Source organism: Cyanistes caeruleus, chromosome 4, assembly GCF_971803275.1.
Source record: "Cyanistes caeruleus chromosome 4, bCyaCae1.hap1.1, whole genome shotgun sequence".
Lineage (NCBI taxonomy): Eukaryota > Metazoa > Chordata > Aves > Passeriformes > Paridae > Cyanistes > Cyanistes caeruleus.
Genome location: NC_141704.1, coordinates 7,744,573 through 7,771,477, shown reverse-complemented (window position 1 = coordinate 7,771,477; position 26,905 = coordinate 7,744,573). Strand labels below are relative to the sequence as shown.

Genomic DNA, 26,905 nt, shown 5'->3' with positions numbered 1-26,905 from the left:
TTTATAATGTGCTCAAAGTAGGGTCACTGGTGTGGGGTTGAGTTTGCAGAATCAGACTCATAATTTAAGCATTCACATAAGCATAAAGTGCTGATATCCAGAGTCCTACATTCAATTAAGTCCCAGCTTAGAAACACAGCTGACATGAAGACCAGCATGTAGACATCTGAACTGAGCTGATCTTGGAGCTGTTTGCTACCCAAACTGAGGCATTCCTTTAATGGAGAAGACTGAAGAATGGGAAAAGCATACTGTGCATGTTGAAACAATACTTTTAATCTTGATTAGTCCTTTTTTGTAGCATCAAAGTAAACACAAATGAAAGTGAAAGGAAATATGCAACCACAAGTGGACATTTCAAAGTCATATATGAGAAAGTATGGAAAGTAACAGGACACTGAAAATGGCATCTGGATGAATCAAAACTCTGGCATCACTTCCTATGGATCAAGCCTAATTTAGGTTTGAGTAAAGAGCGTTTGCTGATTTTATAAGATGATCTTCAACATGTCAATCAGTATCAAGCAGATACTGATTAAAGTGGCAAAGATTAAAGATGGGTTATAGATCCCCCCTCACACTTTTACTTTCCTTTAAACAAATGAAGACATCTGACATAGCAATAAGCAGCATTTTTTTACCTACTTGTAAAAGAAATGCATATCTGGTATTTTGCTTGGAGAGGGAGGAAACATATCTGCCTTGATGCTGATATTTTCCAGTGTTGTTTCAACAGTAGCTCCTAAAATGTGAGAAATTAAAAAAAAAAAAGAAGCAAACTATTAATGAATTTTTGAGGGGCCCATGTGCAATATTTTCTCAGTCTGAAACATGTGGATCTCACTTAATAGCATTTAATGGCATTACTGCACATTACATATACATTTTTTTAACTAACCTTTTCAGATAAGTATGTCCCTCATACAGTCTGACTTTCTCATGTAGACATAGCAACATTAAAAAAATTAATAAAACACCAGTGTAAATATTTATTACTCTTTTATATTAATTTAAAGCAATCACTGGATAATAAAGAAACATAAAATAATTCAGGCTGGCAAAGAACTGCTGAAAATCTCTGATGCAACCACTCAGACCATATGCCTTGAGTGTATAATGCTCAGACATCAAAACTGTGTAATGACCTGAGCAATTTGCAGTACTATGGGAGATGAAGTAACAGGACTCAGAAGGACTATGGAATCACAGACAAGCCTTGATGTCACATTTTGGAACAAATGACAGGCTGGTGTGTGAACTACATGGACTTTGGGAAAAAGCTGAAAAGAAGGAAAATGCAAGTAACCAAAGTTCTTAGGGATCTTTTCAACCCCATGAACTGAGGGTTGGAAGAAGACAGAAAATATTGGTGTTCCACTGCAACATTTCAGAAGAGGAAGCTGAAGGAGGGGGCTGCATCCTCCTAGGGAGTTAAAAAATGCTACAACAAGAAGTGGTAGAGGTCAGAAACTGATGAAAAGACTGAAGTTTTCCACTTGTTCTTGAAACAGTTCATAGAATCACAGACTCATAGAATGGTTTGGGTTGGAAGCAGTCATGGGCAGGGACAACTTTCACTAGACCAGGTTGCTCAAAATCCTGTCCAACCTGTTCTTGAACACTTCCAGGGATGGAGCAACCCCAGCTCCTCTGGGCAACCTGTGCCACTGTTTCATCACCCACACAGGGAAGAATTTCCTCCTAAAATATAATCTAAATCTACTCCTTTTAGGTTTGAAGCCATTCTCCCTTGTTCTGTCACTACATGCCCTTGTAAAAAATCCCTCTCCAGCTCTCTCGAAGCCCCTTTAAGTACTGAAAGATGCTCTAAAACCTCCTTGAAGCCTTCTCCTCTCCAGGCTAAGCAATCCCAGTTCTCTCAGCCCAGGAGGGGTGATCAGCCCTCTGACCATGTTTTGGCCTCCTCTGGACTCCCTTCAGGAGGTCCACAACTTTGCTATATTAGAAAATGAAAACTTCAACCATTTTAAAATTTAGCAACCGAGATAAAAAAAAGCACCAGAAGAGTTTGGCATCTTTTCTTTGTATTAGGAAAAAATCAGGATTATCTTCTTGTTTTTCAAGACAATGACTGTCCTCATTCCTCCAGTGGCAGGAAACAATATTGGCATTTACTGACATGAATGTTTGTGAACTAGAAACCCATACCTGAGAGTGACCTTTAAGAGAGCTTTTGATGACAATTAATTGTCAAAAGACTTGTGGAGAGGGAATATGGTGACCCGAATTACAATGTGGCTCTCACAATGAGACAAAATAATGGTAATGGAAAATGGGTTTCAGTTCATGGACAGATACACAATGAGAGAAAGTAAACAAGAATTTATGGAGAACCTCTCTTGTTGAACAAATCTGATCTCAGTCCTTGAACGCTGATGAACTTGGTTGCTAAAGAAAGTTATGTAAATTTATCAAGTATTTCACTAATTACCACATGAGATTCTAATTAAAAAGTTAGCACTGTGCTATCGATTAGGCGCACACTCTGCATTAAAAACTATTTAGCTAAGTCATTATAAAATTATCTGGCCATGGGAAATTGCCATCAAATGTGGGATGTCTCCAGACTTCTCTAGGCATCAGTATTGAAGTGTGAAAATGCAAGATTAACATCAGGGATCTGCAAGTAACTGTATAATCCATGCCGGTAAAGTGTGTAGATGAGACAAAGATTAAGAAGGTTAAAAATAAAATACAGAGCAACTTGGTTGCTTGGTTCACTCAGTAAGACAGTCCCAAACAAACTCAGTATAAGACAAGTGCAGCAAGAATTGAAGGCCCGTCTTAAGAGACATTTTCCCTTGGAAACTGTAACTTTGAAAAAGCATTCAGAGCGCACATCAGATCCAAGAAGCCATCATGAAATCCTTTAAGTTTGGAGAAATAAGGACACAGGGATTCCAAATACAAAAGTGATTTTTATTGCCATTATAGCAAATTGAATACTGCAATACTATTCCATTCTATGCTTTAAGAAAATATAAAAAGTTATAGAAGGTGTAGAAAGAGCCTCAAACGTTATTCAGGTGCTCAAAATAAATACATGATAGCAAGACAATTAGAAGAACTTTGTCTACTTAATTTATCAGAAGGGTGTTACATTCCAGTACACAAAATATTTCTTCAAGAAGGAAAACATTGGTGTGATCTGGAGAAAGACTAACGAAAAGCAAGAACTGAAAACTGAAGTCTGGAAATTCAAAAAGGATACAAGCCTGCTTTAAAAACAAATACAGAGATGGTGTTTGACCAGTGGAAAAAAACGTACCAGTGACTGTGGCAAAGTTGTTATTTCTGGCAGTCTTAAAAGTCCAAGTTGAACGCTGTTTCAAAGATGTGCTTTTGTCAAATCTAAGTTTCTGGGCTCAGTGCCAGGGATAAAGCACAAACACTCAGTGCCTGTAATGGATAGGTGAGCAGAGCAAATGACTTCATTGTCTCATCTGGCCTCAGGTTCGGGGACTTGTGAGATGGACCAGTGTAAAACTTAATGATGTGCACAGCCACGTGCTGCCCTAAGCCTCCTGATTCCTTGCCTAATTATGTCCCCACATCAGTTTCTTCTTCTAAAATTGCCCAAGTGGGATCTTGGCACAGGCAGAAACACTCGGGCTAACGTGACAATCACAGTCATTGGTCTTGCCCTGAGTGAGGTGGGTAAGAACATAAAGGACAACCAGTGCTTTTTAATTACACTCTCCAGATTTTTGTGCTGAAATGCTATCACCAGACCAAGAACAAGGAAGAGTGAATAACAGAAATGGAAAACAAAAAATGTGCACAGCCCTTACTCTTCTCCTCCAGCTATCAGCTGAACTGAAACATCAGCAAAACACAAAGGCATCTGTGCAAAGCTGCTTCACAGCTCAGGAACCATCTCAGGCTGATCTTGGGCTGCCCCTTCACTCTTCCCTCAAGTAATGCAGCTGCTGAGCCAGGAAGGATTTACTCTGCAGCCCTAAATACCCTCTGTAGCCCTAAATACTCTGTAGCCCTAAATAAAAATGAGAATATATTCACAACAACAAGCAGAAGACAAACCATGTACCTAAGAACCTGTCAGCAAGGCTGTTAGACTGCAGAGCCAGGGCTGTTCGGAAGCCCTTGCTGTCTGACGGGATGATGGTGGACTGACAGACAAAAGCTCCCACAAAATTGGAAAAATCTTCTGATTCTGCAACCATGTCCTTCAGAGTTACATCTGTGATATTGTCAGTGCAAATTGCCATCTTCTTCCCCTGTGGACAATCAGGAAAAAAGGGAGAAGCTGTTGGTTGTTGATAAGATGTGGAAAAGTTTGGGAAGAGAGAGATTGCAAACTTCCTGATTGCAAACTGGATGAGATTCATTACTTTACCTTATGACAAGCTGATGTCTTTATGTGTCTGCTGTAAGAGGGAGAAACCACAACAAACTGTGCCATTGTCAAAGCTCCGATTAAAGCCTTGTACAGACTCAGAAATACAATGTCACCTCTGGCAGGTGCCTTATCAGAAATCTGTACTGTGGAGCACTCTTCACTGTTTATCTTGACAGCACAGTGTTTACTTGCAGAGCATAGTAAAATGTCTTGCAAAGGAAAACCCTATTTCCCTTGTCTTTAAATAATACAGTGTAGAATACATTTTTATTTGGGATTTAATCCAGATAAAATATTTTCAAAGCAAAAATACACAAAATCCCTAAACAGTTATATAGCCTTCAAGACTGCTTTAATGGTGTATGTCAAGATCAGTGCTAGAATCAGAGCAACAGCAATGAAAGACAAATTACCAGACTCAGTTTTCCTAACAAAATGTCAAGCACTCACCACATAATCATATGGTTGGTTGTACTGTAGTGCCATTGTAGAAGTTTGGGAAAGTGAAAACCAGAGCCACAGAGGAGAGAGCATATCTGTGTGTTAGTGGATCTAGCTGTCAGCAGCTCTAATCCAGGTTGTAGTTAAACATGCGCTGAAGCCCATAAGTATGCAAAATGCTGTAAAGAAATGTGACTACTCATTTGTCTTAACTCATGCAAATCCTTTGGTACATGGCAAAAAGACTTCAGAACTTTACAGGGCTGAGCATTATTAACTGCACACATCGGCTTTCATGGGACAACGCACAATGCTGGTACTGCTCTGAAAGTCAATTTATGTGTGTGACAACTTGCTCTGGTTCAGTCCAAGCAGACAGAGCCTGTTTAACTCACAGACTAAACACATTTTACTACCACTGTCCAAGGCTACAAAGTCAGCACTGGGCATCTTGGCCACTGGCAGGCAGCAGGGTGACCAGGGGCTGTCAGGACAGCATCTCCAGTGAAGCAATGAGGGACACCTATGGACAGCAGTTGCCAGCTGAAAGACTCAAACTCTCATTTGAGCTCCTTGGTGGCAGCACACTAAGGTCAGGGTCATGATGCAAGTGACTTAAAGGCAAAAGAAAGAAAAAGCAGGGATGTGACAGGAATTTTCTTCTGAGCTTTATTTATGGCATATAACACAGTATCTCTGCTCTGGAAAATCACTTGGCTGCTCAAAAGTCCTCTTGCACTGCAAAGCAAGATCTAAAGGGAAGTGTTTACACAGTACTGGTGACAACTCAGCTGAAAGGGAGCCTTTGTCCTTTCTCAGTGTTATAGCAGAGCATCAACACAAGCAACAAATTGGTTCATCCTCCCAACCCTCAACCCCAGCTGAGCTCACCTCATTCCCACACAGGCTGATGTTAAAGAAGTGGAAGAACTTGGTCCCTCGGGAAGTGAAGCTGGGTCCACTCATCAATGAGCCCACCCGGCTGAGATTGCTAAAATTGTAATTCATGCTCTGGTTATCCTTGACATAGGACACCAGGCAATCACTGAAGCAGGCAGAGTGATCCTGAAAGGCAGAGACATCCATTAAAGAGCAGTTATAGAACAGCAGCAAACCATTCACCTAGGAGTTAAAGCACAGATGCAGACAGGACTGCTTTCCTTGCTAAGGATGAAGGGGAGCTCTGCCCTATTCCTGTAACTGATCTTTCCCTTGGGATAATTCCCATTCCCATTTCAGTCCCTTGTAATCACACATCAGGACTAAAATGTTCCCTAAGCCTGGTTTTTCTATTGTCTGCTGGCATTAGCCAAGAGAATGCAATTTCTTGCTTTGCTTTGTTCTGGGTGCTTTTAGGATCCCAATGTTCCAGCTTAAAGCCCTGTAAACAGACCAAAACACAGCCTTGGTTACACTTGCATTTTGTAAAGGGAACACAAGAAACAGCTCAGGAAACAAGGGCAGGATATGAACTCAGTTGAAGACAGGCAGAATACAAACAAACTGAAGGTACTGTTCTTCCAGTACCTGTGCAGCTCCTTGACCATGATAAATGTTTACGTATGCTTACAATTTCATGTAAGAGGTACTTGTTACAGGTTTCTAAAGGCCCAGAAACATCATCCAGCTGAGGGAGTCCCTGAGTTTAAAAGACAGGCATCTGGGATAGTTTTGGTGGAAGTAACATAGATACTTGCCCTGTTTGTACACTGTCCACACTACAGCTTCTTGAAATGAACCTTTTTTTGAGCTCACGTTGTCACTTATCTGATTATTTACAAACAGAAATTAGACTGTTAGTCTAATTAGAAATTAGTGACCAGTTTGGAAGAGTGGGCTCATTGGTCATAGCTATACTCCAGTGCTCACAAGGAACATGCCTGTAGGAAAGCACTGAAAGCAGCGCTCTGAGAGCTTCCAGCCCAATAAGCAGTCTGCCCTTGACGCAGAAACACTCAGGTTCTGTACCTTGGTGCTGTTGCTGCCAGGCCCACATGGGATGCAGGCCTCCCTGCCGTACACCTGGTGGATGGACAGGAAGGTGTTGGCAGGACACTCCTTGCACTGGCTGCTCTCTTTCTCGATGTAGTGTCCTGGAGGGCAGGGCACGCAGGACGAGCCGGACTGCTCGGAGCCCAGGGCACAGGCCCGGCAAGAGGAGGCGACTCCATCCACTGCGTTGGTCACCGTGATGGAGTAGATCTTGGCCATGTCATTGATGAACTGTCTGCTCTGGAATGAGAGACAAGGAAACCACCCCAGTGTCATCACACCACGGCACTGGGACACCACCCACGTCTCTGTGTGCCAATTCAGGGATCAGCTTATCCATGGCTCTGTCCTTCCTCATGGATGATTATTTATTAACAGCTGCCTCCCAGGGGCTGCTTTGTGGTGAGAGCCACTCATCCCTTAGGAGAGACCCGTGAGCTTCAACAGAGGGCTAGAGCTCTGGCAGTGAGTGTCCAAGGAATGCTGTGCTGTAAAGCCCCACACATAAAGAAGTACTTACATCTTGGCCCTCATTTATTCTCTGAAAGGCCCAGGTGAATGTGAAGGAAGCATTTTTGGAGATGATGTGAGTGTAGGATTGTCTTTCTTTACTTCTTTCCCATGATTCCACCACATTGGTATTTTTTCGATTAACATCCTACAAAATTGGTATAATTAAATTTTTTAAAAAAGGAACAACAAAAAGTGTGGTCATACTACACTAAGCACCAATGTTTTATGATGTAGAGATTAGCGTATAAAAAGGACTCCACAATTGCACTTAACATTTAATAAAGCAAACATACTTATTTTGTTTTGCACAAGTGACAAATTTTCAGACTCTTCTAAATTGCCACCTAATTTCCAATCAATTCTCTTTAAATTAAGAGCAGGTTCCTTCAAAGAGACACTAAATATAAAAAAAGCACTGGCTTCTCCTTTCAGTGGAAGGGGCAAGGGAGCCACTGCAGATCCATTTGCTAATCATCAGCTAATGGACTTTCAAACAAACATCTGTCTGCTGCCCTGCTGATCCTCCAGGTCATTGACAGGATCAAGTCTAAATTTCTAAACTGTCCTCTTTCCATCCCTCTGTCCCACATCTTGACTTGTCACTCTGTTACTAGATGCTAACTCAACAGCACTAATGATTTCATCGGTCAATTTAACAGGGAAAAAATTGGCTCCTTAGTGTCCAACAATTCCTTTTAGAGTAAGCAGACAGACAGGAATGGTTCACAATTCACATAATGGAGGAATTTCACTAGGTCATTCATTAAATCCTTCCTGCAGGGGCACTGCAGATACTAAACTAATACCATGCTTAATCATAATAAACTAAGTGCAACTAATCACACCTATGCAGAGGTATTAAAGTGATGTGTGGAATACCAGTCATGGAGAAAAGAGGTCTCACTTACAGCCATAAAGTACAGCACACAATCTGCTGAACAGATGGTCTCAAAAATAAAAGTAATCCGTCCCAGTTCTGACCCAGTTGCTCCCGTCACTGATGTTGGAGGTCTGTTTAACAGAGAAAGAACAAAACATTTACACAGTGCTCTCCAGACAGGCAGCAGTCAATCCTTCAAATTCCTTTTTGCACAGTGAAGCCATCAAAGTCCTATCACAGAAAACATGTCCTTGCAGAATGGTGGGAGCCTCTGCATTGAGTATCAGGTGCAGCAGGGTCACTTTTTAAGTGTCCAAGTTCTTGATGGTACAGTTCTCTCCTTATAATGAACACCCAAATTTGACCATATTGGCAGGGAACCTTATTATTAAAATACATTACATACTTCAAGTGATTTACACCAATGTAATTTCATCTACCTCAGCTGAAAAACTGCAGAAGGAAGGTGAGGCTCATCTTTCACACTTCACCAGTCTCAACATTCAGCACCTGCTCTGAGCTAGGAGTCTAAGATAACTCTTTTGACAGAGACACAAGCACCTCAAGCAGGTATTTCAGCCTGTCTGAGGGTTCAGGTGTGGTGGGATTCCCATTCTCCTGCAGTGCCTGCATCTCCCTGTTGGCTCCAAGGGAAGCACAGACTCTGCAGGCTGCCTGGAGCCACAGGGCAAAATAACTTGGCTTTCACTAAAATACTTTTAGGGCAGGCTCCAGTATCTACCCCGTGGCAGGTTTAGCTGGTTACTGTGGAATAATTTAGAAACAGCAGGATAGCAATATCTTTTCTCAGTTTCCAGCCAGCCAACTGGCTGTACCTTGGATTGAAGCAAATACTGCTAAAAAACAAGGTCTTACACACTTGCCTGCCTCAATGGACAAACTGGGGACATGGGAATAAAATTCAAGATTCCTCCTGTCTCTTATTCATTACATTATTCCACTTCAGAAAGGAAGACTCAGATCATCCCTAGGATAGTGTGAAAGAGGTATAAGAGACAGAAATAACTGAGAAATAGATGAAAAAATATCCCATTCCTTACTTAAATCCTGGGATGTGCAGGCTCAAGATAAGATAGTCATTGTCAGAGCCTCCTGCTCCACTCTGGATGTGATCACCAGCCACCTCCCAACCTTCACAGGACAGAAAAAGAAAAAAAAATTCAATGAATGGGTGGCAAAGGAAATCTAAATTACCATAATTTTTAAACAATTCAGTAATTCAGAGTATTTTAAAGATGCCTGATGTAAACTACAGAACAATATCATAATGCTTTTGAATGAAGAATTTTAGCAATTGTATGAACTGCTGATTTTAGAGGCAATTGTCACCTTTCAAATCAGCAAAGCAATTGATATTCCCTGACCTGTGCTGTGCAGCTCAAGGGAGATGATCCATCTGATATATTTCAGCCTTAAAACAGATGAATCAGTGAATCTGTGTGTTAAATGTTAAGCACATACTTCAACCCCCTCTGCTCAACACATATAATTCAAAGCTTGAGTTACATCAGTCTGACAGGATGGATCAAACTGAGGAAAATCTGTCAGAGAAGGCTGGAGAAGTCCCAAATAGGATAATTTTCACCAGTGAGCTGTGACTGCTCTCTGCTGCAATTTGAGCACATGTGCAGAGAGAAAGCTCTGAGAACAAAAGGAATAAAATCACAGACTGTAATTAAGTTTTCAAAAAGAATTATGTGTGACTTCTATTACTGACACAGTTATCACAAAACAGAAAATGAGATAAACTAGGAAGAAGACAAAACAATGCTTTTTTTCCATGGGGATATGAATGCATTTGAAGATGCATTAAAGCCAGTGGTGGGATCGGTCTTTGCTGAGGGGACTTCACACAGGCTGCAGCTCCTGCCCTCCTCTGGTATACAAGAGGGTTTTTTATTGACATTGCTTCCCACAGGAAATTTCAAGCCTGGTGCAACTGAAGGAAAGGGAGGAAACTGTGCTGTGAGTCATGCACTAAGAGCACATTCATTTTGATGGGTACTCCATTACAACAGGGATCCATGCAGGAGACAGGCACACAATGCAGGGAGTTTGGCTCACCATTCATCCCATCACACTTCGAGTTGCCAACATTAAAGCAAGATGTCTTCATGTTTCCTGGCAGGATGTTCCACCACTTATACTCAAATCCAAGTGCTGGTTCAGTCCCAGCAGGGCAGGCTTTGCACTCTAAAGGTGAGAGGGCAGAAAAGGATAACACACAGCCGAGGCACATGTCAAACAGTGTTTTGAAGAAAATAAATACTGCTTTTTTACTCTCTGATGCAAATAATAAGCAAAGAAAATAATTTATTTCTTTATAGTTTAACAGTCAAAGGACTTAACAGGACCAGGAGAGTGGAAGTGAGACCAGCATTTTATAAACTGTAGATCATAACCTTGTGGTAAGTAATCTCCAACTGGTCCCTCAAATCACACTTCCTTTTAATAGATTCACATGAAGGTTTGATAAACAAGAGTTCCCACAAAATGCTGTAGGGGACCACTGGGCCAATGCATCCCAGAATCAACAAGCCAGAGTTTAGGCTAGACAGTGTTGCCAGGGTATTCTCCTGACTGGGCTTAAAATAAAGTTTTCACAGAAAAAAAATTTGTCATGGACAGGAGAATGGTTGAGAAGGAATTGCTGACTGTAAAGGTTCTGATTCCCTTCTCAGAATCCCTTAAAAAAACTCAGGATGTTTATATCAGCCAAGAAATGCATCCAGACCACAGCAGGTCAACTTAGAGCAGCAAATCCCTGATAAGGATGGGCTCAGGAGAGAAAACAGGTACCCACATCCTGCTCTCCAATGTAATTTAATGAGTATTTATCACATAATGAACACTGCCTTATGATGATGTGTCACTAAACTAGTCACATGCAAGCAGCTGACTGCTTTTGGAGACACACGAAATTTTATTGCAGGCTCCTACCCTGTGTCCCATCTGAAAATGTGCCTGGTGGGCAGGGGGTACAGGAAGATGAGGCGTTGTTGTAAAAGCCAGGATTGCAGGGTGGACAGTCCTGCCTCTCTCCAGAAGGAGGAAGGGTCAATGCATCAGGGAGATCCTCTCTGCAGATCTTGGGTTCAATCCACTTGTACATGATCTGAGTCTGGAAGGAGGAGACACAGCTCACACGGTGTACTATGAAGTTTTGGGACTAGATGCACCAATGAAGGTCCCCCTGGTAAACTAAATTAGGGTATTCCCTCATCTGAGGCCAAAACCAGACCTTGCATATGCAGGACAATAAAGGGAAGCACAAGTAAGGGCAACAGAACTGACTGGGTTAATAGAAGATTCCAAGATGCGAGGCTTTAAGGACAAAACAAAAATGGGAAGCTTAAAACAATTACTATTTAATTAGTAAATTTCCTATTTAATTATTCAATTTAATTCCTATTTAATTAGTGAATTTCCCCATGCCAGCAGTTCTGAGGAACATCAGATAAATAATTCTAACTGGATATGCAATCTCTGTATTTTAACCACAGTAACACAAAATATAACTTTTGGAGTACAAAAGCCCTTTATTGGGAAGGCATCTGTCAGCAGAGAGAACCTCAGGTTCTGCATTTTTAATTCATTAAAATTCATTTAATTTGGCCTGCTCTTTGAAAAGTTCCCAAGTTCTCTCCTGCCATTTTTCACCTATTGAGAAAATGTCAAAACCATCCAGGAGCTCTCCCCAGGCCCCTCCAATCCATCATCACATAAGGAGCAGTTTACAAACACTAACATGAGTCAGTCCATGGTGTTACCATACACAACAGTATCACCTCTTCATCATCACCCTCCTTGGAGGACACGAGTTTCTGTCTTCAGGAGGAGGATTGGGTGAGATGTGAAGACATAAAGTTGGGTTTCAAGTTTCATCTGACTTTGTGTCTCTCTCTGAAAGGGTTTTATATCTCAAGATCAAACTCAGCTGAGTTCCACAGCTGAGAAACCCAACTGGCAAGAGTTTAACCTGTCCACAGCTCCCTCTCTGTGTATTTCCACCCTTTGGTCCCAGTAACCTGGGATCTTTGAGGCCAGAGGCTCAGGTAAGGGAGATTTCACCTTCTGAATTTGATCCAGAGCCCCTGCCACCCTGGGCACTGAGCTGCTTGCACTCAGGGTTAGCCCTCTGGTAACACAGAGCACTCCAAATATTGATCCTTCTTGAAACTGTTTCAAAGAATAAACTGGAAGCAGCCTCAGCTCAGGCTCAGGCCCCAGTTCCTGGCAGCTCAGTTAAGCCCAGGCTCTTACTCTCCATCCCTGCCTGTGCTTTGCTGCAGCCATGCCTGTGCCAGGTCATGTTCCCTGGCTGACCCAAACCTGACTGACCCTTGGACACAATGTCCCAGCTTGACACTGCTCCTGCCCTGTCTCCATGGACTTGTCTGGCCACCTTGGTTAAATCTGGCTCAGGGTCTGCTTTGCCTGCCTTGCTCAGGCACTGAGGGACTGCTCCTGCTGCCACACTGGCACCTCTTCCTATGGATCAGCCTGTCCTTGCTGCTCCTCAGCTTGGAGGGTTTTCTGGAGAATCACCCTAGAAATGCTTCAGCAGCACCAGGGTGCACAGCATTTAAAATAAAAGGCTCAGGAGCTGGCAAAGCACCTGTGTGGGTGCCCAGGGCCCAGACACACTGCAAGCCACAGGAATCCTATGAATCCTACTCCATCTGCACTGGGAGAAGAGGGTGACTGTGGTCATGTGGAGAGGGGTTTCTCACACTGGGGCTGACGCATTCAACTTGGGATTTTTAAACCAGCAGGTAGATGAAAAGTCAAGAGTAAAGTGCATAAATTTCCAGAGGTCCCTTCTACACATGGAGGAGGACAGCAGAAGGGAGACAACAATCTCACCAGGTTCAGTGAACACCTGGTGTATTTTAGCAACCATGGATCAATAGGCTGGGCCTTTACAGCCACTGTTCCCCTGTAGATGGCCTGCAGAGTCAGGCCCTCTCATTGAGCTGCATCACATGGAGAGATGGCTGGGGGGTACAGAAAACCTGAACCAATTTCCAGAGGTGCAGAGAAATGAAACCAGTCCTGAAAACTCAGCCAGCATCTGTGTGCCTGTGACACCTGCTGCTGTCATTGCAACTGGGCAGTGAAGGGTGTCTGCAGAAAAACCCACTTTGCATTCCAATAATGTCCATCTGTGAAGGGGAAAGCCAGTGAAAAGGCAGGAAAAGGGTCAAATAATAGGAACTTGTTCAGTGTCAGGGAGACTTGGACCACACAGAGCAGTGAGAGAACAACCCACAGGAGGCTGCAATTAAAGCTGTACCTGGGGGTGTAGCCGTGAACACTGCTGCTAATTTCTTGAGTCATTAGAGACAATTAACAGAGCAGAAATCAGTGAGTCAAGACCAGGCTGCAGAGCCTGACAGCTCTGGAGCTAATCTCACTGACTCTTCATTATCAAATCATACGAGCTCTCAGCTGCATTTTAGAACTCACTCATCAGAAGACTACAAAATACTCAATCCTGCCAGCAAATATTAGGCCAGCAACATACAGGTGTTAGGGAATTTGATTATTTGCAATTCCATCTGAGAGATGGGATCTAAAAAAGATGGAAAAGGAAAGAGACTAAACAGGCCTGACCATGTGGCCACAACTCTATGGACTTCCTATAGGAGTAAACAGGAGTTTCTTCTCCAAATTCCTCCAAAATCCCACTTGACTACTAAGACAAAGCCAGGCTGCTCCACTAGCAGATCCCTCTATGAGAGACCAAGTGGATCTAAGGTCTCTGGGTGAAACAATGTCCTGAGAGTCCAGGTGATTTGAGGCATCCCATGGGACAAGGACATTACCAGCAGCCAAGCTCCTGCACGTGAACACTCCAGGCTATCTACCATTATTTTACCTGACCACAGGCTCTTCTTTGATGCTAAAACCAAGAGACATGACCCACATCACACCTATGCAGCCAAACACTTCCACCTGAAACAGGGATGGTCATATCCAGTGCTCCTGGGCCATGGTATCACCTGTATTATGCCTGAGCACTGCTGGGACAGTCATCACAAGCTTAAAGATTATTAACCAAAAGATTATAAACAGCTAAAGAGATAGGTTTGTGCTGGGACAGTTCTTCACCCTGTGTTCCAGCAGCATGGAAGCATGGAAGCAGCCCCAGTGACCCCATCAGGCCCAGCAGAAGTGCAAGGAGCTTATCATCTCACCACAACACATCCCTTAAGCAGTCCCATGTCTGGCAGATTCTTACAGAGGGCTGCAGAGAGGGCAGGCAAAGGACAAGCCCGAAGCCTCAGATTCAATACTGGAAGCAAAACTGGGAAAGTAATTGGGAAACCGATTCCTAAAATGAACTACCTTGTTTTCAAATGCAGAGACAGCAATAAGGTCAGAGAGTTTAAAAATAGTATCATGCCTTCTACTTACTTTTCCCTCCTTATCACACGGAGTATGGATCTGGAAAAAGTCTTTGCTCGTGCATGGAGGTCGCTCTATGCATGCACTGGATCCCTCCTCTAAAAGAAAAGGTGAAAAACAGGATATTAAACTATCAAATGGTCCCTGGAAACAAATGTAACAAGCTTGAAATGTGGAGGTTAAAATGAATCATCAGAAAATTATACAATGAACATGAAAAATCAAGCTCTTAATGGAGTCTGCGTGAACCCTCCCCTGAAATGAAGCAGGGGAACAGGGAAAACATTAGCTATGCTTATATTGTCACACTGAAATTCACTGATTCAGTGTACACAGGAACAATTATTAGGAAGGAGTTTTTTACTCTGAGGATGGTGAGACACTGGAACAGGTCAGACAGAAAAGTTGTGAATATACCATCCCTGGAAACAAAGGCCTGGTTGGATGGGGCTTTGAGCAAACTGGTCTAGTGGAAAATTCCCTGCCCATGGCACAGGGGTTGAAATGAGATGATCTTTAAGGTCCTTTCCAACCCAAACCATTCTATGATTCCCTCAAACCCTCACCCCTTCAAACAGAAATTTATACATTTTACCAATAATGGAAATATTTTCTGATTTGGTAAGGAACAAAACCACTCCAATCCTGTAGAAACTTCCTTACAGTGCTGGCCCAATTTTTTCTTTTGCCAGATAATTTTGCAATATTTCCATTCCCACTGTGAGCACAGGCACAGGTCCCCAAGCATTTGCAACCATCAGTGATACCAGGTGCTATGGTCAGTAACTGATTCTTCAAGAACTTTCTAAAACTACTACAAGGAAAAAATCTGAAGACCTTTTGACTATGAAGAATATATTAAGACCATGTCATTTGAAGATCACCACCTAGCCATAGCTGGAAATGCAGAGGATTTTGGGACTAGGTTTTGCAACTAGATCACCACATTTTCCAACCACACAGGAAGCAGGAGCAAGCCAGGGAGGAGCATTTGCAAAGGACATTCCTCACAACGTGTTAAGACTGAAGGTAGCAATGAAGCAAATTCGTGTCATCGCCAACCTATGACACAAATTGCCACGAGAGGGCACAGCACAGCTGTTCTACTTTTCAGAAAAACTATCCCCTTCCAGGTCATAAAGGTCTCCATCCCTCCAAGTTAACACTGATGACACTAACAACGTTTGACTGTTACATATCTATGTGCCCTCTGCATACTTTGGGAAGTCATTCATTTCCCCTTTACCTATCAACTGGAGTCCATCATTACTGGATACAACCACTCTCACTTCTGAAACAGTGTCTGTGCATACTCACACCTTCCTGGTTTTGCTTATCCCATTTGGTTTATGTACCTGCATAATACATTTCTTCTTTACACTTGGTGCACTCCTTAGCCCCTTTCTCAGAGTAAGTGTCTCGTGGGCACACCTGGCAGCCAGAGGCACCTGGTTTGTCACTGAAGGTACCAGGCTTGCACGCGAAGCATTCAGATGTGTACGCAACTCCTGCAAGAAAAATCCTGGGTAAGGCACTGAAAGAGACACATCTGTAACTGCTGCCTACCTGGGTTTATGGCTGAGAGCAAAGGAGCTGTATAAAACAGCATAAAAATCACACTCTGTTTCACCACTTACTTAAGAAAATTTGGCTTTTCTGACTTATAACTTAGGTCTTCAATCTTTATACCACAATGAAAGTCTGACCCATTTAAGAACCTTATATGACACTCCCAGTTTTATTACACTTAGACCAGGACCAGAAGAGCATTTCCAGATAAAACAGATCATTTGAATATTCATTCAGCTGTCACTGTTATGATAGATATCCATTTATCACTGCTGAGAGGCTTACCAATAACCATGGTCTTTCTATACTAAATAAAGGAAACCTGTTATTCCTTTTTCTCTCTATTTGCTGATTTAGACTTCTCCAGTAGATGGCAACATTTACCAGATAAACTAACTTTTCACCCTTTCCTCACTGAAGTTTTGCTTTTCTGCTTCTATTCTTCAGAGGAGGAGACAGGGGGCAAGGGAATAAAAAAAGTCACTCCAGTGCTGTAGGCACAGCAGTAGAAATAGCACTTGGCAAACATTGTGACAGAAGAGTGAGATAAAACCTCAAAGACAAATTCTACTTACCTTCAATTGTGATGTTCTTCACTAAAACTGGTTTTACAACTTTGGAGCCCATGAGAATCCCTGTTGTTCTCCAGTACAATATATTGCTACCTGATTTCAGAGTTACCTGCAACAACACGTGTGAGTTAGGAAACATCCCCTTGCCAAGACATTGCTTTATTTCCTACTTCCATTATTCAGATTTCTTGCACCCTAGCAGCTTTTCCTGTGCTGTTTAGTGGGTCAAGAGGTAATGGGGAAACAATAGACAGATGCTGTACAGACATATCTGAGGCGTGCCAAAGTGTGCTTTATAAAAATATTTCTCAACACCCCAGCTGGAAAACCACCAAGAGCTGTTTCTGACCTTGTTGTAAGCAGAATTTGGAAAAAACTGTTCCTGCCTTTATCCAATTAACCCTGGCACTCAAGAGCTTTTATCTCTAGCCTTATGCTCAGAGATAATCAGTTCGTTTTTAAAGCCTTGAGATACACTTTCATAAAGAAACTTGTCATGACCCAGAGTTCAAAAATCCAGTTCACAAGTGAGTTTTGTTTATAGGTTTTAAAAATCAAGCTCTGCCTGCATGTAACACTACAGTATCATGACCAGTAAGGCAGACACAAACCATGGCTGTCTCCAGCAGCAGTCTGATCCCTCCTGCTCGCTTCTGACCACAAACAGCAGATGAGATGCAGAAAACAACCTGGATTCTCACTGCCCTGACCCACTCGTTTTCATGGTGTGCTTCAGCAAGTGGCTGCACAGCCCCTGTGGAAGGCTGGTGGGTTGGTGGCATCATGGCTGAGGTAAAGGGCAGTAGGAAGGCAGGAAAACTCCAGCAGCAGTTTGGGTGCCTTCTGCCTTCAACTCACTTGTGTAACTACAGTATCACTCTCATCACCAAAAGCAGCAGGCTCACCAAGCCCCTGCCTGGCCTGCAAAGCTGTTCCATATCAGCTAGCCCAGTGCAAGATGTTTACTGCCAACAGCAGGATACTGACCTGAAAGTTCTATATTTTCACACAAGAAAAGGGATAAACTCTACCAGCATAAGGGTCCAGGATAATGTGATTTAAAGCAGTGTTGTACAGGCCTGGCAGGACCACAGTTTTTGTTCACCCAGGATCAAGAACTGAAAAATTTAGCAAAGTGGAAATACAGCATATTGTATCTCCCACACCCAAACATCTCCTACCCATAGGGGCTGAGGAGAGCAGAGCTACCATGTATAACATTGCAACTGGGACCATACTGAAACAAGCATCAGGTTGTGTGTGGTGAGATACCCAACACCAGTCTCAGTGCAGCAGGACTCACCTGCTGAGAGCAGAGACTGCAGCAGCTGGAAAACTGTGCTCACAGAGATACCCTGACAGGATCTGCAGCACAGGAAAAAACCCTCCAGAACAGCCAGAATTATTATCTCACCTGTCTCGTGTGTCTACATTTCAGCCTGCCATCCCAACAACTTTCATAAACAGTGACAACACCTGTACACCCCAGATGATGAGCTCAGATTGACCCCATCTCCCACGCAGACTGCCTACAGCCCTCAGCTCACCCAAATCAATGCCCTGGCCCCAGATCCACCTCTCAGCTCATGCCACCCATCCCTCCTCAGCCACCTCTCCAGCCTCCCAGTGTAACTTGCACTTGTCTTGCACCTGAGCTAACAGGCACTCCAACCACAGCTGGCTCAGGAATACAGTTTCTCCTCCAGGAGGATAAGCAGACCACAGAAAACAGAGAGTATGCTGCTGCCTATGCCCACAAAAGCCTTTCTCTTCTGGCATAATGCCAGCTGTGCTTGGCCTTTGCTGATGTGGCTCTGGGGACAAGGGTATGATGGTATAGTGGAAGCCCCAGCTGGTCTGCACAGAGCTGCTGTTCACAGAGCAAACTCAGCCAGCCCGGTCAGGGGCCAGCCACAGGGCTCCTACCCCAACATGGACAGGGTCACATCCGTGCTGCAGGAGCCACCCTGGTGCTGCCAGCTGGTTTTTCACACAAGCCCCATGGAGCAGAAGCTGGGTGCAGTCCAGCTCTTCTGCACACACTTGAGAATAAAATGCCTGTCCTTCTTGTCTCCACATACACACCCCACCCCTACTGCTCTGCCGAGACCCAGAGAATAATCTGTTTGTCTCATGAGCAAACAACTGTTGTACAAGATTTCAATTACAATCATGCAAAGTGATTGTGGAATGCAGATTTGCATAAATCTATTTAACCTCATAAAACACTTGATTCAAAGCCCAGGGAAATCAATACAAAGTCTTGCATCCATATAATTTCCTTTGGGATCAGCCCCTTGGGGATCTCCATGACTTTTCCCCTCAGTACTAGGAAAGCTCTGCCTCTTCAAATGCATTCACAGGAGCTGGCCTGTATTTGGTGTCTGATCATATGAAATTAAAGGAAATAAATGGACAAAATGAAGGGATTTTTCATACACTTACAGAATGAGAGCCCCATTCCCCGTTGTCTGTGAGCTTCACCCATTTGTCTGCTGTAGACTCCATTTCTTTGCACTGATCATTTTGTATCTGTTAATAAAAACACAAGATCAGTGACTACTATCAGGTGCATCCCTCTATCAGCATAATGACTTCTGTGAATTATAAGAGTCAGCTCTGTTCCTCTTGTCTGTATATTTAGGCAGCTGCCTTACTTGTGGCAAAATAAACCCCAAACTTTCAACATCTGCTGCAGCTTAACAGTGCCTCCAATGGCCCCCTGTGACACAGATGGTCAAAAAAGAGCAGGATGAGATGATCTCAGACTTGTCCTAACACTATATGATCAGACAAGGATGCTGAGCATCTTGTCTTGTTGTTTCCTCCTTCTCCTGAGCCTATCAAGGTTTAATTGTCTAAAATCCAGCGGCTTCTAGGGCACAGAGGAAGCAGGAATGGATGGGCCAAAGCTGAAGACAAAGTGTTTTCTCTTCAGCCAATATGTGCTTTGTCTTTGGCCTGCTGCCACCTGACCTAGGGATGGGAGTAATGCTACCAAGGGAGAGGCAACATGCCATGGGGTGTCTGTCCTGGTGTGAGGTTGTTTGTCCCTTGCCCAGGCCCAGCACAACTCAGAAGCATTTCCTTACAGCAGGGTTTGGTGCACTTCCTTCTTCTTATACCTGTCTTCTCAGATGAAAAAGTACGTGCCTCTCTTAAGCCTGAGATCACATATTCAGCTTTTATTGCACCAGGGAAAAAGGCCAGTTCAACACTTTCAGACACTTGACCTGGAGTCAAGGATCCTCTTTAAAGCTGCTCCATGTCAAGTCTGAGATAAGTTGTGCAACCCCACATCCTCCAAAGCAGCTGTACACTCAATTCCCACCTAGCCCAACTGCATTGAGGAAAAGAGGTGTGAAGAAGCACCTGTGCAAAAGGTAGATCCCTAATTATTTTGTGCAACTTAAGCTACAGCACCCTTGTGTCTTGGCTCCCACCTGCAAAGAGAAGAATTTATTGCCTCTTTTCATCAGGTGTAAAGGGCTTCAATATGTAAATGGAGCCAAGGAAGGGCAGATCAAACACCTCACTATTACCCAGTAATCTGCCACTGAAATGCCACTGTCCAGACTTAAAGTGTCATTGTTAAATATATTTAAGCACGAAGGCATGCTGGAGGAAAAAAAAATTGACTTTTACAGGAGCATTAAATATGGTTTCCTTGAAATACTGAGGCTGACTAGAAATTCATGGGCATTTCTATAAAGGACTGCACTACTCCTTGCTTCTTGAACAGGGAATGATAAATTCAGAGAAGGAAAATGAGTGGGATATGGATAAAAGCAATAATCAAGAAGCCATTTTCAAAGCCAGTGCCCAGAGAAACAATATATTTGATCTATTGCAGGAGCAGATCTGCCAGTCAGTCAAGCAACTGGGGCTGGGATTCACAATCCTGGCACATTCACCTGACAGCAGAAAGCATAGCTGCTGCTTTCTTCCCATGAAGAAGGCAGGATAGTCTAACACAAACCAGCAATGGCTAAATAACATTGCCTGCATGGTCTGTTATTGAAGTGCAATAGCAATCTATCACACTGATGGAGCAGCATGAAGGTGCCTCCAACAGGTAATTTTCATCTTCCTTTCCCAGCTCTGCTAAGGATAAGGATACTTTGCACTTTTTCCCAAACTTCAAAAAATATTAACCAACAGCAGCTAAGACTTCTCACTACTGTGAGGTGCCATGAGCTGTGTTTTTCTGATGAAAAACAGCTTGTCAGACAGATGCAGGGGCAGTAACAGAGGAGACTGAAAATTTCCAGTCATCTGCCTCCCTGAGTCACCCTCCCATTACATTGTTTTCTGTCCCAAATGGCAGGAACAACATGACAAGGACAGGTAGAACCTTCCAAACCCCCTCAGTAATGTGAGACATCTACACCCCATTACAAATCCTGGTGCTGGACAGCAACCAGTCCATCCAGGTGTGCAAAGCAGGGCTGCCTTCCCCATTCTGGTCACTGCTGACCAGGCTGTTTCAGCAATTTGAGTGCAAGGCCATGCCAGGCTGTTCCCATGTCAGAGCTAATGATCCCCAGCAGCTCCATTCTGCAGCACAGACACATCCTCAGAGCCTAATTCCTACTGAAAGTCACCTGAATGTCTCCTGCTTTTCATTTCATCTTAATTACTAAATTACTAGGACACAAATTGACCTAAAACTAAAGGTCTCCACACTCTGCTGACTTGGAAGAAGTCCTTTTAAATGTCAAGTCCCTTCAAAGACATCTCCAGGCAGAGACCCCAAATGGGAACATCTACCACCAGCACCTGTCTTGCAAAAGGCTGGACTAACTGGGTCAATCATGACCCCTAATGGAAAAATCCCAGTGAATGGCAGACAGAATTAATTCAGACTGAGTTTTGAAGATTAAATAAATGCCACAAGACAGTATTAAGTGACAGAAAGAGAAGCAGATTTTTTTTTATCTTGTTCAGCAATAATAAGTTATGGGCATGCAGGGAACTTAAAAGGGGGAAAGCTGCTGCTAATGATCCTTATCTGTGTTGAATTCTTACAATATAAGGTTGGATTCACCATATAAAAGGCCTTACAAAAAATTCAAAGAAGATGTTGTTGTCAATATACTGGTATTCAAAGAAGACAAAGCCAGATTTCTTCAGGTGCACAGCGTAGATGAGAGAAACTGTACAGTCATCCCTGTTTGACTCTATGTAATTCCCTCGAGGCGTCCATGAAGAGCTGGTGAACATAAACAAAACAAGCCTCAATTGAGATCACAGATACTGAGGAGACATTTTGTACACTACTGTACAAAAACATGTTACATAATAAAGACCTCAGAATCCCACAACAGCTAGCTGCAGTGAATTTTAAAATTTATTACAGGATCTCAATTTATTTTTTAGATACAGTAAATATAATAATTTTATTTTATATCTATTTTAAATGTTACATGAATAATATAATACTTTTCTTTAAAACTGTGCATGGGAAAGGATATGGTATGAAAAATTTAGGACTCAGCCTACATAAGAAAGGTTTATTATCCACAGCTTCAATACACCTTCAATTACACTCAGAAATAGCCTTCTGCAAGCACCACAGGTCTCTAAATAGGCTGTAAAAGGACCTTTTAGCCACATTTACTATACCATGACTCTGGAGCTTTCCAGCTGCAAATAAGAGCAGCTCCAGGCTGCTCTTAAAGTCGCTGGCTGCTGATGAGCCCGAGGAGACCGTGCTGACAGCAAAGAGATGGAGCTACAGATTTCACCTCCCGCCACTCCTGTTTGCCATTAGCAGGGCTGGCTACCCTCTGCACAGCTTAGATGAGTCATTTGTGCCACTGAGCTGTCACAGGTTTACCCACAGCTGCCTAACCCAGGTGCAAACAGAATTTCTTACTTGTTGCAGCTGTCAGCTTTGCTCTCAGATGAGCCAACCGCCGTGTCCATGAAAGTTGCCACATTGGAAAATCCTGCTGGCAGCTCATCCCACTCGTCAAACTTGATCCCACTGCCCAGTGAGTAGGTCCCCTCTGCACATTTGCTGCACACCTGGTTCTTCATCTCCAGGTATTCACCAGAGGCACAGGAGAAAGCTGGGGAGACAATAATTTACAACACAGGAATGGATTCATCAATCCTTATTAATTTTCTAATTTTTTTTTGACAATTAATTAAGATTGAACTGCCACTAAAGGGAACAAAACAGAATGTCCCAGTCCCAGGAACATAACAGCAGAAATGCCAACATCAGCTGCAAAACTGAGATGTACACCTGGGCTTTCAATGAAGTGGCAGCACTGAAACCAAACCCCAGTGACAGCTCCTGATTTGCAGCTTACCTCCACTGGAAAAAGAAGATTTTTAGAAACAAAATCTCTCTTGACAGACTGTGTCCAAAAGCAATTTGTGAAAATAAGGATTTATAATAGAGTTCTCCTCACCCTTGCTCACCCAACTTTTACACCTTGAACTCAATTAAAACCACCAGTACTTGAGAGCCAGAACAGACCTTTCTCACTCACCTAAGCCAAGAAGGACATACAGCAGCAGGCTGACAGTAATATAACACTAAAAATCTTGGCTGAGAGTAGTTAACCTAACCCAAAGGTCTCTCTGTGTTTCTCCTCATATGAACTACCTACAAAGCCTCAAACATCTTGCCTGATAAACTATGTGGTCTTGGAAAAGGTCACCCACAAGTTTGTGACTAGAAGATGAGGATCTTTGATTAGGGTGACATTAACATGCTGAAAAATAACCACTGGTTGCAAGCACAGCAAAAACAGTATTGAAAATCTGTGTAATTAAGGGAAGTACAGTTAGGAGGTATATTCACAAAGTGCTTTTTTTTCTGATGTCTCTAAAATCATTTCCACCAAATAGCTGTATGCTCCTTGTTCCCCTGATCACATTTCTGCCTGCTAAGGGAAGATTATTCCCATTATAAAACAGAAACCTGGACAGTAGCTGAAGTCCTGTATGCCTATAGAGCTCCATGGAATTGTAACTCCTGCCTGGACACTCATTTCAATAGCAGACCATCCCACTTTCCCTCAGTGCCATGCTGTATCATGTCCTCTTTGATACTGAACATCCTGAATGGAAAACAAACGAGCACTTTCTGCAGCCTGTAGCACTTCCTACGATGTTTGCAGATTTTTTAACTTAACTACTATACCAGTCAAGCCAAAGCAGGAGCCAGAGCAACACACACAACTCACATCCCAAGAAATGATGGGATTTTCTGTGTTTCACACATGCCATGTTGCACAGTGACAGATATTTCATACACTCTCTTTGACAGACATAAACTCATTAGCCTGAGAAACTGCAGGATGAGACCAGACTGGCAGCCAAAGTGGTGAAACGCCCAAAACAATGATACCAGCTGAAATCCCAGAAAATGTGATTGCACAGATGTGCCAGTGTTTATCTAAACTGCAGAAAAACTTGTTTCATTGTAAGCACTTTGATTAACTCATGGCTGCGTAACACCAGTCTCCATCTGAATCCAACTAACAGTTCAGGCTCCTGTTTCTGTCCCAGTGCCAGCAGGATTTCTTACTGTAATTATTCTTGATGCATACCACTGGAAAGTAGATAAAAGGTATGTCTTGATGGAATGATCTGCCAAAGGGTCATTTTAGCTTCTTGGTCATACCAGCACACTCTGAATTTGAACCAGTGGCCTTCAAGCCAATAGATTTCTAACCCTGTTGCCCACTGGTGATGGACCAAGAAGGAAACAGGGCAGGATCCAGGCAGAGATGGGTGTTGGGGTGGGAATAAACAAGGAAATCCTGCCATGATGGATTTCTGTGAAAGACTGACAGAAAAAATCCACCCTCAGTCAGGGCAAGTGGTTCACTATAAGCAGTGGCACAGGAGGTAGAGCCAACACCCCACCTGACTGACTGTGTGACCCCAGCTCAGGCCACAGGATCTCCTGCACCTGGGGTGAGAAACAGCTTTCTTCAGAGATTTGGACAAAAAGCAGTGAACACATCCCTGTGTGTCCCTGAACCGTGGCCACACTTTGTACAGCTTTTCACCTTAAATATATAAAGATGTCCTGACTCACTGCTTTAGCATTATTAATAAATCTTGCTTTAGTTTTTCCATTTGAAGGGTGCAGAGAGAAGCTATCAAAAAGGGAAGTAGACAAGTAAGCTCTCTCTTTGAGAGAGACAATTCAAAGACAACATCTTTGAATTCTTTAACAGTTTCGATTTTTTTTTTTTTTAAAGAAAGCTAAATAGCAAGAAATTGAGAGTGCTGTTTAACCATTCCAGAGTGATGAAATTCAACTAAGGAGTCAAGAACCATGAGTAACTCACTGCCATAATGAAAATGCCAAGGCAGCAGAGCCTCCTCTTCCATTGCAGTGAGGTTGAGCAGAGATTATTACTTTAACTGAACTAATGTATTTTAACCCCTTGCAAACTGATCATTTGAGAGAACTGTACAGGAGATAAGGCCAGCTGCCATGCAGGACAAGCCATCTCTCACCTTCCAGGAAATAAATGGCCCTTTATCTTACTTAGGTGGGGAATTACCTTCTTTCCTTGTAAGAACTGTATTTCAAAGGCAGCAGCATTTCCCATCAAAACACATCCCCCTGCAAGCAAACTGGCTCTGAGCATGCCAGCTGCTTGCCAGGTTCAATTTGGGGCTGAATGTGGCTAATGGCAACATGAACCACTTTCAACATTGGAACAGATGCAACATTTGGTCTCATTCCAGCTGGAGGAGAGTGGGGAGGAAACACAGTCTGTGGTGAGCATGGTCTCCTCTCCTAGAGTCCCACAGCTTGGTCCTCCATCAAGGGGGAGACCAAAAGCCAGGGCAAGCCTTCTTTAATCTAAATTGCATCAGTTTGAGAGGTCTCCCAGCTGGAGACAGGGAGGTCAGAGTCACTTGTGGAGGCTCAGACAGATGATCCATCCCAGGGCATCCCAGGAGCGTCTCCTCCCTTGTGGCTGCTCCATGTCACTAAGAGGGCTGAGCACAGATGCAGCACTTCCCAGCAGCCCCAGAAACAGCTGGCATTACTGCAGCACCGCCGTGTTTCTGAGGGGGACACACACGAGATGCTGCCAACAAGAAGGGCTGCATCACAACATTGGAAGTTCAGGAGTGATGCAAAGTTTTGGGAATATAAATTCTGCATTTTAGGTGTGTGCTCTGGTTCGTCGTCCACTAAACTCTCCCTCTTGCTTAAGAATCTGGAGGAAAAATTTGTCTTCCACATTAGAGATTTTGTGAACACCTCTGACCCCAGAGTCCATTTGTTCAGGCATTTGATACTTAATTGTCAGAGAAACTGTCTCTACAGAATAACTGGAGATCACTATTTACTGTCCCTAAGTGCAAACTTTATTATTACACCTTTCAAACATCATTTGGGTGCTACACACCAGCTTACACAGAGCAACACAAATTGTGAAGACTGAATGTGATCTTTCTTTCTGTAAAGAAAACCGTGAAATGCATGAAAAGATTTCATTACTTGCCCCACCATGGGCATTTTTAAAATTTGAATAACATTTCCAGAGGCAGTTAGGAACAGAATGACACACGGTGGTGCTGGATACACTGCTGCCTTTGGAGCTGACGCAATTATTGGTGATTCACAGCTGTAGCTTTCCTAAGTAGCTATAGAAGGAAAAAAAAAATATGTTGTGGTTTGTACAGGTGAGTAGGCTTTCTCAGAAAAAGATGCTGTAAAGTACTGTTTAACTAGACATTGCCACAGGCAGCCACACACATTCACAGACAAATGCAATGAAGCTGACAGTGTACACACTTAATAAAAAATTGACATGATATACAGTACTAATAGCCACTGCTGTGTAAGGCTTGTCAAACAGACCTCATTTCATTCTTTAAAAGGATTACAAGTCACTTGATAAAGGTGATGGAGCAGATGTCATAGACTTAGGGCTGCTAATACAGTTAGCTTAGTTTTGCATGTCACTCTGATGAAGAAAGGTAGTGCTGCACAGCAGCAGCAGGCACACCGTGAAGGGACGAAGACCTGCCTGAGTAACAGATCTCAGATGGGGCTGTCAATAGGAAGCCAGCCTTGAGCAGGGAGGAAGGGGGCAGCTCTGCCTGCCCAGGACTGAGTCTGATGGCTGCCCC

The 26,905-nt window shown here is 43.1% G+C and overlaps 1 protein-coding gene across 1 annotated transcript in view; it reads right to left on the bottom strand.

Annotated features, from left to right (window-relative positions):
* The window catches only part of ELAPOR2 (endosome-lysosome associated apoptosis and autophagy regulator family member 2), a 101,069-nt gene that overhangs the window by 16,666 nt on the left and 57,498 nt on the right, over positions 1-26,905 (bottom strand). Inside the window, exons 3-17 of the mRNA XM_086886597.1 lie at positions 22,659-22,854; positions 21,845-21,992; positions 19,226-19,312; positions 16,784-16,889; positions 15,995-16,147; positions 14,649-14,737; positions 11,169-11,349; positions 10,293-10,421; positions 9,269-9,359; positions 8,236-8,338; positions 7,335-7,472; positions 6,791-7,054; positions 5,714-5,887; positions 4,070-4,259; positions 646-742 (exon numbers count right to left, since the gene is read on the bottom strand). Of these exons, the coding sequence (XP_086742723.1) occupies positions 646-742; positions 4,070-4,259; positions 5,714-5,887; positions 6,791-7,054; positions 7,335-7,472; positions 8,236-8,338; positions 9,269-9,359; positions 10,293-10,421; positions 11,169-11,349; positions 14,649-14,737; positions 15,995-16,147; positions 16,784-16,889; positions 19,226-19,312; positions 21,845-21,992; positions 22,659-22,854 (2,146 nt within the window). The remainder of the gene's footprint in view (positions 1-645; positions 743-4,069; positions 4,260-5,713; positions 5,888-6,790; positions 7,055-7,334; positions 7,473-8,235; positions 8,339-9,268; positions 9,360-10,292; positions 10,422-11,168; positions 11,350-14,648; positions 14,738-15,994; positions 16,148-16,783; positions 16,890-19,225; positions 19,313-21,844; positions 21,993-22,658; positions 22,855-26,905) is intronic.